At 47.8% G+C, this 18894-nt stretch overlaps 1 protein-coding gene across 5 annotated transcripts in view; it reads right to left on the bottom strand.

The window, feature by feature from the left end:
- The window catches only part of KIF27 (kinesin family member 27), a 202743-nt gene that overhangs the window by 13758 nt on the left and 170091 nt on the right, over positions 1 to 18894 (bottom strand). For all 5 annotated transcript variants that reach the window (XM_075318344.1, XM_075318353.1, XM_075318327.1 and 2 more), the window contains 2 exons: positions 16742 to 16948; positions 4326 to 4524 (listed from right to left, as the gene is read on the bottom strand). In XM_075318344.1, the coding sequence (XP_075174459.1) occupies positions 4326 to 4524; positions 16742 to 16948 (406 nt within the window). The remainder of the gene's footprint in view (positions 1 to 4325; positions 4525 to 16741; positions 16949 to 18894) is intronic.

Below are 18894 nucleotides of genomic sequence, written 5' to 3' on the forward strand. Positions count from 1 at the left end.
AGGGTTACGAAAAAGTCATGGGGGCGTTCTGGTTGGCATCGGACCAGTGCATGAAGGCTTTCCATGTAAGTAGTAAATACGAGAGGAGGAAAGCTTTTCTGCTTTGATGGCTGGATGACTTGCTCAGGGAAGCAAGTGGACCTTAATACTGTGGCGTCAAAAGTCATGCTTAAATTGAGCAACTGAGAATTCTGGTGGAATAGGGGACCCTGCAAAAGAAGATCTGGAAGCTTCCACATAAGGTCCACGAGAAAGTTGATGATCTACGCATACCAAGGTCTTCTGGGCCCTTCTTGGGTCACGAGTATTCCTCCTCAAACTCTTTTTCCTTAAAGACAACCTGAAACATGGAAACATGCTATTAACCTGCAGGTATGAGGTTAATATCATTCTGAACTTGCTAGTGCCTGCATATTACAGGTTACAGCCGCCGGTCTCCATACACAGAGCGGTGACTGAACCCGTGCCGGCGCAACCTCATGACAAACTGGAACGCTGCTGGGAAGATTAAAAGTTAATTTCCTTCTGGCAGCGTGGTTCAATGTGCAGGTTCATAACCCCATATCTGCAGGTTAATAGCATTTTTCCATGTAATAGGTCCCCTTTACACTTCAAAGACTTTGAAATTGAAGCCGATCTCCTAACGGCGAAGTTTAATAAAAATTTAAGGTATTTTGGTGTCATGCTCCACAGGATAGAACAGTCAAGTGTCTCATAACCTCAGAGCTGATGGACTGGCACTGCTCCTACCTTGCATACCCAACCTACAGCACTATTACTCATCCTAGTGAGGGCCTCAGGCGTGCTATGTACCTGTGATTGGGGTGCAAGTGTCTGGTCTCCTGGACATTAGTGACCCTGGTAAGGGACACAATCCCACATGTGCTAGTCCTTGGGAAAGTGGTGAATGTAAGCTGTATCCATAGAGATGCCAAGAAATTTCCTAGGTCCGGGTCGACATTGGCACAGACCTTGGATCAGTGTCCTACTAAGTGGGAGTGGTTAAAGTGAACCTGTCAGGTGCAATATGCACCCAGGACCACAAGCAGTTCTGGGTGCATATTGCTAATCCCTGCCTAAGGCCCTGTATCTAGTAGCATAGATAAAGAGATCTTTATAAAAAGTAGTTCTAAAGCTCTTTTACCATATGCTAATGAGGCCAGCGACTAGTCGTAAGGGCGTTACTTCCCCAGATCAGCCTGCCTTCATAGCATGTTAGTACGCCCACAGGGGCGTGCTAACATGTTATGCAATGCAGCGTCACCAGCAGCGACGAGCGTATCTGTGCCCGCGGAGCTGAATATATATATATATACACACACACTAGAAGGTGGCCAGATTCTAACGTATCGGGTAGTCTAGAATGTGTATGTAGGTTAGCAGATTGAAAAATAAGGTAATGAACGGACTGGATGGGTTAGGTTTAATTTAGTATTCTTATAATTTTTTATTGGTTTTAAAATGACAAAGAACAGAAGGAACAGTTTTAATAGATGAGTCTAATGTTTAATGATGTCTATGGCTTGTAATGAAAGAAGGCCATGAACTGTGTAAAGTTAAGTAAAAAATATGCTGATGCTGTGATGTGGCCCACTGCTGGTGTGTTTCCCAATTGTGGTGCAGCCACCATCCTGACATGTGCCCCCATCCTGCGGGGTAATGTGTGCGGGGGGCGGAGTGCGGGGTGGGTGGAGCCGAGCGGGGCCATGGCGCTGAGGACGTCTGTGCTGGGGACTGCATGGCTGGGGACAGGTGAATATCCAGGTGTGTGTGTGTATGTGTGTGTGTGTGTGTGTGTGTGTGTTCGATCAGTGTATATGTGACGCCCTGGCAAAACCAGGTTGTCACAGAGCCTGCACAAATCCACCAAATTGGAGGCCATTCTCCTCCTTGGCACCAACACAGTACCCACACAGATATACCCCAGCCAATCAGGCCCTACTCACTCCCCTCCCCAGGAAAATGGGAGGTCTCGAGAAGAGCTTGGGACGTGACAGAGCAGAGTTTCAGCTTTAGTTTGAGCTGTAGTCAGTGAAGAGCTGACAGGAGAGAGTTGGAGCTCCCTGGAGAGGTTGGTAGTCGGGGTTGGAGCCCTGGACTTCCGGACTAGGTGGCAGTGAGGGCCACAGGCACTGAGATCCGGTCACGGAGAACCTGAGGCCGACCAGGGCAGGGTTGTAGCCTGCCGGTGCCGAGAGAGGGGATCGGGTCTGGAGGCCGTTCAAGCGGACTAGTTCAGACAGGAAAGAGACAGAGAGTGTGGAAGAAAGGGCCCCTGGCTGTATATCTGGGTGTGGGACCCGAAGACACCTGCCAAAGGTGACCGGCCATTGGCAATTTGGTTTACAATACAGACTGTGTGTGGTTACTGACCGTCCAAATCAACAGCAGCTCATCCAGCACTACGACAACCAAACTGTGAGTTTCCTGCTCCCTGCAACCTCTCACTATACACTGGCCCCAGGACTACACCTCCCCTACCTGTGGAGGGGATCCCACCTTGCTGCCCCGCTCCATCAACCTCGGGCACCCACATACAAGGCAGCGGCGGTGTCACCATCCCTTAACGCAACCCACGGGTGGCGTCACCGACTAAGACTCTATCCCCTGTAAATAACCCCTTTTCACTCGTGGGCGATTGACGGCTGCGCGAGCCCTGGATCCGGCTGCCACTCGAGCCACAGCCACTGCCCGGATCAGAGTGCCTTGAGCGGCCCCCCCCGGTTGTGATCTGTCCCCCGCCCGTGACATATACATGCGGAGTACGGGGGGTGGGGCGGTCATCCGAGCGGGGTAATGTGTGCGACGCTGAGGACGTCAGTGCTGGGGACTGCATGGCTGGAGACAGGTGACTAGTCGTGTGTGTTCAGTGTATACATGCAGAAAGCAGAGTGCAGGGGGCGGAGCAGAGAGGGGTAATGTGTGCAGGGAGCGGAGTGCGGGGTGGGGGGGAGGAGCCGAGTGGGGCCATGGCGCTGAGGACGTCAGTGCTGGGGACTGCATGGCTGGGGACAGGTGACTATTCGTGTGTGTGCTCAGTGTGTTATGGTTAATATTTTATATTAAGTTTTGATTATCATTTAAGCAATTTATTTATGTTTAATAATTTTGTATTTTTGTATTAGCTTTATAAGTGTTATTCATAAAAGCAATAGCACTGGGTGTAGTCGCTTTAAAGAGGCCTTTGTCTAAAGTTTCTTTGTTACTGAAGGTCCAGAAAACTGGACAGATCTGGTTTTAAGGAATTCAGCAGGATCCATAATTTACGATTTTGTTATTTCCAACTTTCATTCCATTTTTGGTCATGTACTAAGCCGTCCCCTTATTTTTTGTGGTTTTAATAAACTACTGTTTGGGCATCTGAGATTCAGACAAAGCCTGGTACACAGACAATGACTGTGTGTTCTTGTGTTTGTCTCCGATGCATCGCTATTAATTGGACCAACATTGGCAGATCTGGAGATCACTTGCATCTCACCCTAAATTAGCTCTCCCAGGAAAAGGGTTTCCACGACAAGTGTATACATGCGGAGCGCGGGGGAGCAGAGGCGAGTGGGGTAATGTGTGCGGGTGGCGGAGTTCGGGGGGGTGGAGCCGAGCGGGGCCATGGCGCTGAGGACGTCAGTGTTGGGGACTGCATGGCTGGGGACAGGTGACTATTCGTGTGTGTTCAGTGTATACATGCGGAGGGCGGAGTGCGGGAGGGTGGAGCCGAGCTGGGCCATGGCGCTGAGGACGTCAGTGTTGGGGACTTCATGGCTGGGGACAGGTGACTATCCAGGTGTGTATGTGTGTGTGTGTGTGTGTGTGTCCAGTGTATACATGCGGAGGGCGGAGCCGAGCGGGGTGATGTGTGTGGGGGGCGGAGTGCGGGGGGGCTGGAGCCGAGCGGGGCCATGGCGCTGAGGACATCAGTGCTGGGGACAGGTGACTATTCGTGTGTGTGTGTATGTGTGTTCAGTGTTTACATGCTGAGGGCGGAGTGCGGGGGGAGATGGAGCAGAGTGGGGTAATGTGTGCGGGGGGCAGAGGCGAGCGGTGGGTATGTGTCGACTGGGTTGCCAGTGTGGGCTCCCGGGGGTGCAGCACTCACCAGGGAGTCGGGCTCCGTGTGGGTGCGGGGATAAGTGTCGGGCGTCGTCCTGTCGGCCCGTAGTTCAGGCTGTTCAGTTAGCTGAGCCGCTGGTCGCAGGCTCTTTAGCGCATGCGGTGTGGTGACGGTTGTCACTGTAATGACGTTATTTTGAAGCAAGACAGACAGAATAAGGCAATTATATATATATTATATATATATATGCACTCGGAGCCATTAGTAAACATCTTACCTTTAAACTGCTGTAATAGAAGCTGCATCTTTTGCTCATGCTCCTTTTGCTGCTGTGTTAAGCGTCTGTCGTTTTGCAAGGTAAGATGTTCTATGGCTGACTCCAGCTCTCTTACCAAGTTCTCTTGCTCGGACACCTTCATAGCCATTTCTTGTTTGTGTATCTGCAATTTACGTTCTGTCTCTCGAAGGTTAACCACCTAAAACAAATGTATGAAATGGGTGCCAATTTACAGAATATGCTGACGGTCACCAGTCTACTTAAGTAGCTACTTAAAATGGCAACAGGTGTATAGACAGTCAGCATGGCCAATAAGCATGTTCTTTCAATATTGGGTAAAGAAATGTTTCTGCTGATCTAAAGGTGAATCCAAACGTGGACAGGTTAAAATCCAACTTGACAGATGCTTGTTTCTCTTTTTGCAGATGAGTAATCTACATGCTGATCCCATTGACATTAAGCTATTCCTACCTTTGCATAGCTAAAAGGGGTTTTCCACTTTCAGAAAGCAATGCCCAAAAGATTGCATAGTTGTAAAACAAGAAACATGTCATACTCTCTACACACTCTTCAGGCTCCTTACTGCTGCATCGGTTTCTGTTTTGGCTGCAGCAGTGACATCATGACTACAGAGAACATTACTGCAGACGATCATTAAGCTCAGTGGCGTGAGCCATCTCTAAGAGCAAAGCCGCTCAGCTCAGTGATTGGCTGCAGCAATGTGTGCTGTAGATGTGACATAACTGCTGCAGCTAAAATAGCAAGGCCAGAGCATCAGCTAGCACTGGACCTGGGGCTAGTACAGTAAGTACCATATGTGTTTGTTGTTTTCAAATTTGCAATCACTTTACACCACCTTTTTAAAAGAGAAAGACCTTAAAAAAATAGGAGTGTACATGCTTATAACTACTTACAACCTGTTATATCCCAGAAGAACTTGAAAATGCAAAATTAGTGAAAGACAAGTATTTGTACTTGAGCGCAGATACCGTATTTTCCTCCAGGAGATTCTGTTGTGGGATTTACCATTTGCATGCATTTTAAATGACGAATTTGTCGCAAATGGGTGCACTTCTGAGATATGTACTGCATATATAGCTATATTAAATTTTTTTTATATATTATATATATACATACATACACACACATACACACACTGTGTGCAGAATTATTAGGCAAATGAGTATTTTGATCACATGATACTTTTTATACATCTTGCCCTACTCCAAGCTGTATAGGCTTGAGCGCCAACTACCAATTAAGTAAATTAGGTGATGTGCAGCTCTGTAATGAGGAGGGGTGTGGTGTAATGACATCAACACCCTATATAAGGTGTGCTTAATTATTAGGCAACTTCCTTTCCTTTGGCAAAATGGGTCAGAAGAGAGATTTGATGGGCTCTGAAAAGTCCAAATTGTGAGATGTTTTGCAGAGGGATGCAGTAGTCTTGAAATTGCCAAACTTTTGAAGCGTGATCACCGAACAATCAAGCGTTTCATGGCAAATAGAAAACAGGGTCGCAAGAAGTGTGTTGGGCAAAAAAGGCACAAAATAAATGCCCATGAATTGAGGAAAATCAAGCATGAAGCTGCCAAGATGCCATTTGCCACAAGTTTGGCCCATATTTCAGAGCTGCAACATTACTGGAGTATCAAAAAGCACAAGGTGTGCCATACTCAGGGTCAGGGCCAAGGTAAGGAAGGCTGAAAAACGACCACCTTTGAACAAGAAACATAAGATAAAACGTCAAGACTGGGCCAAGAAATATCTTAAGACTGATTCTTCAAAGCTTTTATGGACTGATGAAATGAGAGTGACTCTTGATGGGCCAGATGGATGGGCCAGAGGCTGGATCAGTAAAGGGCAGAGAGCTCCACTCTGACTCAGACGCCAGCAAGGTGGAGGTGGGGTACTGGTATGGGCTGGTATCATCAAAGATGAACTTGTGCAACCTTTTCGGGTTGAGGATGGAGTGAAGCTCAACTCCCAGACCTACTGCCAGTTTCTGGAAGACAACTTCTTCAAGCAGTGGTACAGGAAGAAGTTGGTATCGTTCAAGAAAAACATGATTTTCATGCAGGACAATGCTCCATCACATGCATCCAACTACTCCACAGTATGGCTGGCTAGTAAAGATCTAAAAGATGAAAAAATAACGACATGGCCCCCTTGTTCACCTGATTTGAACCCCATAGAGAACCTGTGGTCCCTCATAAAATGTATGATCTACAGGGAGGGAAAACAGTACACCTCTCGGAACAGTGTCTGGGAGGCTGTGGTGGCTGCTGCGAGTAATGTTGATTGTAAACATATCAAGCAACTGACAGAATCTATGGATGATAGGCTGTTGAGTATCATCAGAACGAAAGGTGGCTATATTGGTCACTAATTTTTTGGGGTTTTGTTTTTGCATGTCAGAAATGTTTATTTCTAAATTTTGTGCAGTTATATTGGTTTACCTGGTGAAAATAAACAAGTGAGATGGGAATATATTTGTTTTTTGTTAAGTTGCCTAATAATTCTGCACAGTAAAGGGTACTTTACACGCTGCGATATTGGTACCGATATCGCTAGCGAGCATACCCGCCCCCGTCGGTTGTGCGTCACGGGCAAATTGCTGCCCGTGGCGCACATCGCTAACGCCCGTCACACTGACTTACCTTCCCTGCGACGTAGCTCTGGCAAGCGATCCGCCTCCTTTCTAAGGGGGCGGTTCGTGCGGCGTCACAGCGACGTCACACGGCAGCCGTCCAATAGCAGAGGAGGGGCGGAGATGAGCGGCCGGAACATTCCGCCCACCTCCTTCCTTCCTCATTGCCGGTGGACGCAGGTAAGGAGATGTTCGTCGCTCCTCCGGTGTCACACATAGCGATGTGTGCTGCCACAGGAACGACGAACAACATCGCTACTTACCAGACAACGATTTTTGGTAAATGAACGACCTCTCATATACCAATGATTTTTGTCTCTTTTGCGGTCATTTAGGGTCATTCCTGCCTGTCAGACGCTGCGATGTTGCTAACGGCGCCGGATGTGCGTAACAAACACAGTGACCCCGACGATTTATTGTAAGCGATGTCGCAGCGTGTAAATGGCCCTTAATAGTTACCTGCACAAACAGATATCCTCCTAAGATAGCCAAATCTAAAAAAAAAAAACAGAGTCCAACTACCAAAAATATTAAGCTTTGATATTTATGAGTCTTTTGGGTTGATTGAGAACATAGTGGTTGATCAATAAAAAAAAAAAAACCTCTAAAATACAACCTGCCTAATAATTCTGCACACGGTGTGTATATAATTATAGATATACAGTCATAGCAGAAAGTGATGGCACCCCTCAAATTGTTCCAGAAAAAAGAGAATTTTGTTTACTTACCGTAAATTCTTTTTCTTATAGTTCCGTATTGGGAGACCCAGACCATGGGTGTTTAGCTTCTGCCTCCGGAGGACACACAAAGTACTACACTTAAAAGTGTAGCTCCTCCCTCTGAGCTTATACACCCCCTGGTGAGCCAGTCCCAGCCAGTTTAGTGCAAAAGCTGAAGGAGAATAGCCACCCACAAGTAGAACAGAGCAAGAGCCGGAACAACCGGAGACTCTGTCCACGACAACAGCCGGTGATAACACGCGGAACAAGAAATTGCCAACAGGGAGGGAGCTGGGTCTCCCAATACGGAACTATAAGAAAAAGAATTTACGGTAAGTAAACAAAATTCTCTTTTTCTTTATCGTTCCTTTGGGAGACCCAGACCATGGGACGTTCCAAAGCAGTCCCTGGGTGGGAAATAAACAGAAAAACTAAGAAGTAGGCAGAACCTAACTTCACAAGTGGGCGACAGCCGCCTGAAGGATGCGTCTGCCCAAGCTCGCATCTGCCGAAGCATGAGCATGCACTTGGTAGTGCTTCGAGAAGGTATGCAGGCTAGTCCAAGTGGCAGCCTGACAGACTTGTTGAGCCGTAGTCTGGTGCCTAAAAGCCCAAGATTCACCGACAGCTCTGGTCGAGTGTGCTTTGATCCCCGGCGGGGGAGGCACCTGAGTACTCTGGTAGGCGTCCGAAATGGTCGATCTAATCCAACGGGCCAAGGTCGGCTTAGAAGCAGGGAGGCCCTTGCGCCGACCTGTGGTTAGCACAAAAAGAGAGGTGCACCGCCTAAGCGCAGCGGTGCGAGACACATAGATCCGGAGAGCACGCACCAGATCTAGAGTATGCAGCGCTTTTTCAAAGCGATGAACAGGGGCCGGACAGAAGGAAGGTAAGGTAATGTCCTGGTTAAGGTGGAAGGGAGAGACCACCTTAGGAAGAAAGTCCGGAGTCGGACGGAGAACCACCTTGTCCTGATGAAAAACTAAAAAAGGTGACTCCGAGGAGAGCGCAGCCAAATCAGAGACTCTCCTTAGAGAAGTTATGGCAACTAGAAAGGCCATTTTCTGAGAAAGACGATACAAAGAAACCTCCCTAAGAGGCTCAAAAGGGGGTTTCTGCAATACCGTGAGGACCAAGTTAAGGTCCCAGGAATCCAAGGGCCGCCGATAAGGCGGAATGATGTGAGACGCGCCTTGCATGAAGGTGCGGACCTGAGCCAGCCGGGCGAGACGCCGCTGGAACAGTACTGACAGAGCTGAGACTTGTCCCTTGAGAGAGTTGAGGGACAGTCCCAGCTGCAGACCGGACTGTAGAAAAGACAGAAGGGTCGGCAAAGAGAATGGCTAAGGGGGATGGCCGGAAGAGCGACACCAGGACAGGAACATTTTCCAAGTCCTGTGATAGATCTTGGCGGAGGAAGACTTACGGGCCCGAGTCATAGTGGAGATGACTTCAGGAGGAATACCAGAAGCCGTCAAAATCCAGGACTCAAGAGCCACGCCGTCAATTTGAGGGCCGCAGAATTCGGGCGGAAAAACGGACCTTGCGAGAGTAGGTCTGGACGGTCCGGAAGATGCCACGGCATCTCTACGGACAGTTGAAGCAGGTCCGGATACCAAGCTCGCCTGGGCCAGTCCGATGCAATGAGGATGACTCGACGGCCCTCCATTCTGATCTTGCGCAGGACTCTGGGCAAGAGAGTTAGAGGGTGGAAACACGTAGGACAGACGAAACTGGGACCAGTCCTGAACCAGAGCGTCCGCGGCGAAGGCCTGAGGATCGTGGGAGCGAGCCACGTAAACAGGAACCTTGTTGTTGTGACGGGATGCCATTAGGTCCACGTCCGGAGTGCCCCATTTGCGGCAGATTGACTGAAACACTGCCGGGTGCAGGGACCACTCGCCACCGTCCATGCTTTGACGGCTGAGATAATCTGCCTTCCAGTTTTCCACGCCTGGGATGTGGACTGCGGATATGGTGGACTTAGAGTCCTCCGCCCATTGAAGGATGCGTTTTACCTCCATCATTGCCAGGCGGCTGCGTGTCCCGCCTTGGTGATTGATGTAGGCAACCGCTGTCGCGTTGTTTGACTGGACTCGAATGTGCCTGCCCGCCAACAGGTGGTGAAAAGCTAGGAGAGCTAGAAGCACGGCTCTGGTTTCCAGCACATTGATTGAAAGGGCTGACTTGGACGGAGTCCAAGTGCCCTGTGCTCTGTGGTGGAGATATACCGCTCCCCAGCCGGATAGACTGGCATCCGTGGTGAGAATCACCCAGGACGGGGCCAGGAAGGAGCGCCCTTGGGACAGGGAGAGGGGCCGAAGCCACCACTGAAGAGAGCTCCTGGTCCGTGGCGACAGAGCCACTAACCTGTGTAAGGAGGAAGGCCGCTTGTCCCAACAGCGGAGAATGTCCAGCTGCAGGGGGCGCAGATGGAACTGGGCAAAGGGAACAGCCTCCATGAACGCCACCATTTGACCCAGCACCTGCATCAGGCGCCTGAGGGTATAACGGCGGGGCCTCAGCAGAGAACGCACCGCTAGCTGGAGAGACTTCTGTTTGATTAAGGGCAACTTCACAAGTGCCGGCAAAGTCTCGAACTGCATCCCTAGGTACGTGAGACTCTGGGTCGGAGTCAGAGTGGATTTGGGAAGATTGACAAGCCACCCGAATTGGGCTAGAGTGGAGAGAGTGAGCGAGACACTCCGCTGACAGTCTCGCTGGATGGAGCCTTGACCAGAAGGTCGTCCAGGTAAGGGAGCACTGCCAACCCCTGGAGGTGCAGGACCGCAATCACTGCCGCCATGACCTTGGTGAATACCCGAGGGGGCGAGGCTAACCCGAAGGGGAGAGCCACGAATTGGAAATGATCCTCTCCTATTGCAAAACGTAACCAACGCTGGTGTGAAACTGCAATTGGCACATGTAGATAGGCATCTCTGATGTCGATGGACGCCAGGAAATCCCCTTGGGTCATAGAGGCAATGACTGATCGCAGAGACTCCATGCGAAAATGCCGCACCCGAACATGCTTGTTGAGAAGCTTGAGATCCAGGATGGGCCGGAAGGTACCGTCTTTTTTGGGAACTAGGAAGAGGTTTGAGTAAAAACCTCTGAACCGTTCCCGAGCGGGAACTGGTACAATCACTCCGTTTGCCTGCAAGGATGCCACGGCCTGTGAGAAGGCGGCGGCCTTGGAGCAGGGGGGAGTTGAGAGAAAAAATCTGTTTGGCGGGCTGGAAGAGAATTCTATCCTGTAACCGTGAGATATGATATCTCTCACCCACTGATCGGAGACTTGTTTTAACCAAGCGTCGCCAAAGTGGGAGAGCCTGCCACCGACTAAGGACGTGGCTGGAGCGGGCAGAGTCATGAGGAGGCTGCCTTAGTGGCAGAACCTCCTGCGGTCTTCTGCGGATGCGCTTTTGGGCGCCAGTTGGATTTCTGATCCTTGGCTGAGTTAGCGGACGAGGCGGAGGGCTTAGAGGACGACCAGTTGGAGGAACGAAAGGAACGAAACCTCGATTGATTCCTACCCTGGGCGGGTTTCCTGGTCTTGGTTTGTGGCATGGAAGTACTCTTCCCGCCAGTAGCTTCCTTAATAATTTCATCCAGCTGTTCACCGAACAGCCGGGAACCAGCAAAAGGGAGCCCAGCAAGAAACTTCTTGGAAGAAGCATCTGCCTTCCACTCTCGAAGCCACAAGATCCTGCGGATAACGAGGGAATTAGCTGAAGCCAGCGCAGTGCGGTGAGAAGCCTCTAGCATGGCAGACATGGCATAAGATGAAAAAGCTGAAGCCTAAGAAGTTAAGGTAACCATCTCAGGCATAGATTCCTTGGTGAGGGAATGCATCTCCTCTAGAGAAGCAGAGATGGCTTTGAGAGCCCACACTGCTGCAAAAGTCGGGGAAAACGCGCCCCCCGCAGCTTCATACACAGATTTGGCCAGAAGGTCAATCTGACGGTCAGTGGAATCCTTAAGTGAGGTGCCGTCAGCCACCGACACAACAGTCCGGGCTGAGAGCCTAGACACCGGGGGGTCTACCTTTGGGGAGTGAGACCACTCCTTGACCACCTCTGGTGGAAAGGGAAAACGGTCATCAGAACCACGCTTTGGAAAGCGTTTGTCAGGACAGGCCCTGGGTTTGGTCACAGCGGTCTGAAAACTGGAGTGGTTAAAGAACACGCTCTTTACTCTCTTAGGCGAGGTAAACTGATGCTTTTCTGCCAGAGAGGGTTGCTCCTCTGATACTGGCGGATTGAGATCCAGTACAGAATTAATAGAAGCAATCAAGTCATTAAGATCTGAGTCACCCTCGGAGAGATCGATGGAATACATGGAGTTAGCCTCCGAGCCCCCCATAAGGGCATCCTCCTCATCTTGCGAGTCAGCTCTTGAGTCAGAGCCGCGGGATGAGGAGGGGGAGGAAACCCTGCGCCTTCTCTTAGAAGGACGGGGTCTGGGACCTGATGATGAATCCTCTTTGAGCTCCGATGGACGGAGGTCAGAGGATAGGGATCCTCTGGCAAGAGTATTAGAGGCACCCTGTGAGGAGGGCTGATGCATATTCATCAAAGTCCTGGACAAAAGTCCCATGGACTCAGCAAATGACTGGGATATAGACCTAGAAAAGGACTCTACCCAGGCCGGGGGTTCAGCCACAGGTGCAGAAGCAGCCTGAGAGACGACTGGGGGTGAGACTCCAGGCTGTGGCACCGCCAAGTTAGAGAAAACATCACAATGTGGATAGGTGCTCGGCTCAGGCAGCAGGAGCTTACATGCAGTGCATACAGAATAAAGCTTTGGAGCCTTGCTCCTTGTGTGAGACATGCTGCTGGAGTGGGGGCTTTGCAAGAGAATGAACCCCAGGGAGAATATACAGAGGTCCACAACCGGAGACCGGCTGTGGCTTACCAGACCGCTGGAAGCGGTGTTGTGTGCCCTCCAGATCCCGAAGCCCGGACCCCCAATGCACAGCACCTCAGCAGGGATGCAGAGTGCAGAAAGGCCCAGCGCAGAGTGAACTCTGCCTGAGAAATGGCCGCCGGAGAGAATAGAGGGTGCGGGACTTGGGGGCGTTCCTGTAGGAGAGCGGGAACTGGAGGACCATAGAGACCTGCAGGGGAGGAGACACGCCCCAGGAGTGGGGAGTGTCCCTCCCCTGTGCATAACGGCCGCTGGGAGGAGCCGTGCCTGTCCCTCTTGCATGAGTGACATGCGAGGGTAGTTAACAGAAACTAGGCCTCCGGCAAAGCCGGGGCCTAAATTTAAGCGGCGAGGCCGACGCGCAGGCACCATCGGCGCGGTTCTCGGGCGAAAGCTAGAGAACTCGTCGGAAATGCCAAAATAAATACATTCAGCATACTCTCCCCATACAATAAAGAACAGGGACCCCCAACACATAAACGTCTCAGGTACTTAGCTGCTGAGACGCAGGGCCAGGTCCCTGGGGATGAGTGCTCCGGTCCAACAGAATCCTCAAGGGGCTGTGGATGGAGACCGGTCTCCTGCCAGGCATGGAGACCGTGCTGGCTCCCACTTCAAGCCAGAGCCCAGGAGGGATGGTGAAGGAGCACGGCATGTAAGGCTCCAGCCTTGGAAATCAACCTTACAACACCGCCGACACAGTGGGGTGAGAAGGGACATGCCGGGGGTCCAGACGTGGACCCGCACTTCTTCAATCGATTCCAAAGAAAAAAATCATGAGAATGCATGTGTGGATGTATGCCTCCTGAACACAAAGCGATAAACTGTCTGGGACTGGCTCACCAGGGGGTGTATAAGCTCAGAGGGAGGAGCTACACTTTTAAGTGTAGTACTTTGTGTGTCCTCCGGAGGCAGAAGCTAAACACCCATGGTCTGGGTCTCCCAAAGGAACGATAAAGAAATGAAGTCTTTCTCCCAGAAAATTATTGCAATTATAAATGTATTATTATAAACATGTTTTTTTTTTCTTTTTTTGGGTATTGGAACACCACAAAAAAAATAAAAAATGCAAAACGGACATAATTTTCACAAAAATGGTTCAGACAAAACTGTTGCACCTTTACAAAGTTGTGGGTAAACAACTTTGTTTAAAGCATATGATGCTTGTAAACCTTTGGCAAGTAATAGGTGTGGGCAATCTGAAAATCACACCTGAAGCCAGATAAAAAGGGGTAAAGTTGACCCTTTCTTTGCATCGTGTATCTCTGTGTGCCACACTAAGTATGTAGAACCGAAAGAGAAGAAAAAAAAAAAACTGTTTGAAGACTTGAGATCCAAATTGTTGAAAAATATCAACAATCTGAAGGTTACAAGTCCATCTTCAGAGATCTTGAGGTTCCTTTGTCCATGAAGTGCAGCATACTCAAGAAGTGTACAACTCATGGCACTGTAGATAATTTCCCTGGACGTGGACGGCAAAGAAAAAACGATGAAAGGTTGCAACTCAGAATAGTCCGGATGATGGATAAGCAGCCCCAATCAAGCTCCAAAGAAATTCAAGCTGTCTTGCGGGCTCAATGTGCATCAGTGTTAAAGCAAACTATTCATTGACATTTGAATGAAACCAAACATTATGGTAAATCTAGGAGGACCCAACTGCTGACACAGAGACATAAAAAAGCTAGACTGCAGTGGACAGATGAGACCAAGATAAAACTTTTTGATAAAGCACATCTTTGCTATTGTTTACCGAAAATGGAATGAGATCTACAAAGAAAAGAACACAGTATCTACAGTCAAATATGGTGGAGGATCAAATATGTTTTGGGGTTGTTCTGCTGTCACTAGCACTGGGTGCCTTAAATGTATGCAAGGCATCATGAAATCTGAAGATTACCAAAGGGTTTGGGTGGCAATGTAGTGTCCATTGTCAGAAGGCTGGGTTTGCGTCCTAGGCCAGCAGGAAAATGACCCCAAACATACTGCAAGAAGCACCCAGAAATGGGTGGAAACAAAGTGCTGGAGAGTTCTGAAGAGGCCAGCAAAATCTCTATCACCGGTGCAGAGATCTTAAAATTGCTGTTGGGAGAACACACCCTTCAAATATGAGAGACTTGCAGCAGTTTTCAAAAGAATATTGGTCCAAAACTCCACTTGAGAGGTGGAAGAAGCTTGTTGATGGGTTATAGGAAGCGATTAATTGCAGTAATTTATTCCAAAGGGTGTGCAACCAAATATTATACTGAGGGTGTCAACAATTTTGTCCAGCCCTTTTTGGGGCTTTTGAGTGCAATTATGTCCAATTTGCATTGTTTCAGTTTTTTTGTATGTTGTTCCAATATGTATAAAGAAATTAAACATGTCTATAACAAAATATCTGTAATTGCAATATTTATCTGGGAGAAATACTTAATGTCTGGAACAAATTGAAGGGTACCAACACTTTCTGCCATAATTTTATTTGAAAGATAGAAATAAAATAACACATACAGTGAAGGAAATTATTATTTAATCCCTTGCTGATTTTGTAAGTTTTCCCACTGAAAAAGACATGAATAGTTTAGGTTAATTTTAACAGTGAGAGATAGAATATCCAAAATAAAATCCAGAAAATCACATTGTATAAATTATAAACATTTATTTGCATTTTGCAGAGAGAAATAAGTATTTCATCCATCTGGCAAATAAGACTTAATACTTGCTGGCAAAACCCTTGTTGACAAGCACAGCAGTCAGACGTTTTTTGCAGTTGATGAGGTTTTCGCACACGTCAGGAGAAATTTTGGTCTACTCCTCTTTGCAGATCATCTCTAAATTATTAAGATTTTGAGGCTGCTGCTTGGCAACTCGGAGCTTCAGCTCCCTCCATAAGTTTTCTATGGGATTAAGGTCTGGAGACTGGCTGGGCCAATCCATGACCTTAATGTGCTTCTTTTTGAGCCACTCCTTTGTTGCCTTGGCTGTATGTTTTGGGTTATTGTAGTGCTGGAAGACCCAGCCACAACCCATTTTTAATGTCCTGGTGGATTAAGGAGGTTGTCATTCAGGATTTTACGGTACATGGCTCCATTCATTGTCCCATTGATGCAGTGAAGTAGTTCTGTGCCCTTAGCAGAGAAACACCCTCAAAACAGAAGGTTTTTACCTACATGCTTGACAGTGGAGACAGGGTTCTTTGGGTCATAGGCAGCATTTCTCTTCCTCCAAACACGGTAAGTTGAGTTAAGGCTAAAGAGCTTAATTTTTGTCTTATCTGACCACAGCACCTTCTCTAAATCACTCTCAGAATCATCCAGGTGTTCATTGGCACACTTCAGACGGGCCTGCACATGTACCTTCATGAGCAGTGGGACTTTGTGGGCACTGTAGGATTTTAAGCCATTACAGCGTAATGTGCTACCTATGGTTTTCTTGGTGACAGTAGTCCCAGCTGCCTTGAGATCATTAACAAGTTCTCCCCGTGTAGTTTTAGGCTGATCCCTCACCTTCCTCATGATCCTGGATACCCCACGAGGTGAGATTTTGCATGGTGCCCCAGATCGATGTCAACTGACACTCATTTTGTATTTCTTCCATTTGCTTAGTATTGTACCAACAGTTGTCTTCTACTCATCCAGTGTCTTAATTATGGTTTTGTAGCCCATTCCAGCCTTGTGCGGGTCTATGATCTTGTCCCTGACATCCTTAGAAAGCTCTTTGGTCTTGCCCATGTTGTAGAGGTTAGAGTCTGACTGATTAATTGAGTCTGTGGACAGGAGTCTTTTATACAGGTGACAATTTAAGACAGCTGTCTTTAATGCAGGTAACGAATCGATTATTAGTGTCTAAGTGGTCTGTAGGAGCCAGAACTCTTAATGGTTGGTAGGGGATCAAATACTTATTTCTCTCTGCAAAATGCAAATAAATGTTTATAATTGATACAATGTGATTTTCTGGATTTTATTTTGGATATTCTATCTCTCACTGTTAAAATTAACCTACCCTGAAAATTATAGACTGTTCATGTCTTTGTCAGTGGGCAAAGTTACAAAATCAGCAAGGGATGAAATAATTATTTCCTTCAGTGTAAAATAGGTTGTCTGTAACAAGAGAAATGTTGGTACCAAAAAAGTTCCCACCTTGTTAAAGTATTTAATGAGGATAGATCTGGTCTCATCAGCAGAGAGTGCGCTGAACTTCTCGATAACGTTGGCTTCACTTTGTGTGAGAATCTGAGATGAGTCCTTTAAAGCTTGCTGCCGACTCTGAATACATTCATTCTTGTACTCAATAGCAGCCTCCAAAGCTTCTATTCCCTCCTCCAGCTGGAACAAGATGTGCTCTTCCTGCAGAAGCAAGTAATGGACAATCTCAGCATGTTTGAGAAGAACACATTACGTAACTATATCAGAAGAAAAGGTGAAGAAACAGAGAACATAAATGATCACATACCACTATTAGATATTGCAATTTGTTAAATACGTCTGATGTATAACCCAAAGGATTCCTCCATATATTATGCTAGTTTATAGAGGACTCCGCTGGATATTCACTTCCCGCTTACTTATAAAATAAACTGCCAAACTGTGGTTAGAATGCGGCATCATACACAGCCCCAATATCTCCAGCAATCCCTAAATGTTTATGACAAACTCAAGGTGCTTTATTGGATTTTCCAAAAAGGTAGTGAATGTTATAATATAAAAAAGTGACAATTACTTACCGATTATTGGTACAACTGGCATGCCGCTGAATTTGAGTACCATGATACTTGCTGGTCTCAATGAGCAGCTGTATACAGTAAAGCGGGCTTGACACGCTACTATATTGCTAGCAATTGCTAGCGATATCGTACGCAAAAGCATCCGCCCCCATCGTGCATGCGATTTCGTGTGATCGCTGCTGCAGCGAACATTATCGCTACGGCAGCGTCACACGCACTTACCTGGTCGGCGTCGGCGCTGTGACTGCCGAACAATCCTTCCCTCAAGGGGGGGGGGGACGTTCGGCATCACAGCGACATCACCGTGATGTCACTAAGCGGCCGGCCAATCAAAGCAGAGGGGCAGAGATGAGCGGGACATAACATCCCGCCCACCTTCTTCCTTCCACATTGCGGCCGGCGGCAGGTAAGGAGACGTTCGTCGCTCCTGCGGTGTCACGCATAGCGATGTGTGCTGCCGCAGAAACGACGAACCACATCGATAATCAACCATTACCGATTTTTGTTTTTGGGACGACCTCTCCATGGTGAACGATTTTCACCATTTTTGAGGTCGCTTAAGGTCGCTGGTAAGTGTCACACGCTGCGATATCGTTAATGACGCCGGATGTGCGTCACTAACAACGTGAGCCCGACGATAAAACATTAACGATATCGTAGCGTGTAAAGCCCCCTTAAGTCTGTGTGTGTGCTTTGAATTGTGTGTTTATATTGATTTTAGTTTTCCCTTTTGATGACTCAGAACAGCCTGTGGCATTTTCCTCACTTTTGTGAACAATCGCTGTGTTCTCTCCATGCATATCGGTGTGACCCTAAAGGCTGCTTTACACGCAGCGACATCGCTAGCGATATATAATATATATATGATATATATTATATATATATACACACACACACACACACATATACACACACACACACACACACACACACAGTATATTACTTCTTGATTCTTTTCACCAACACTCTTTTGTCCACTATTTAGTTTCCCTTTTTTATTTTGGTTTATATATTTTGGATAAACTTACTATTAGACCACAGATGTGATTCATTTAATTGTAGATAAAACTGTTGTTCGTACATTAAAATATTAATGTACGTGCAATTTAACTTTTATCTGCCCATAGTACATGGTATATGTGGTATTTTTCCTTCATCAATATTGCACACGATTAGTGCGCATGCGCCGCAAGCCACATGTACTGCGTATTGGTGAAAGCATTTAGCAGTGACGTGGGAGGGTCTAGAGACATGACAGGGGATTTCCCCTGAGTCACCATTTCACCATGGTGGCCAGATGTGATGCGCTATAGGGCAGTGGTAGCAATGTGCATGTGCCAGCCAAATTACGGTCACCTGTACTGTATGCTAAATAAGGCAATCAACACACAGCACATTATGACCCCCAGAAGAGGCCCTCGCGAAACACGCGTCTTGGCCTTGCATTCTTTTATGTGCTACATCTGCTGAATTCATTGTATGGACCCCTTCCTCACATTTGTTATTTGGCTCCACCACAATCAATGATGGATCACCAAGATACTATATTTGAATCTAGGTTTCACGCTG

Source organism: Anomaloglossus baeobatrachus, chromosome 1 (genome assembly GCF_048569485.1).
Source record: "Anomaloglossus baeobatrachus isolate aAnoBae1 chromosome 1, aAnoBae1.hap1, whole genome shotgun sequence".
NCBI lineage: Eukaryota > Metazoa > Chordata > Amphibia > Anura > Aromobatidae > Anomaloglossus > Anomaloglossus baeobatrachus.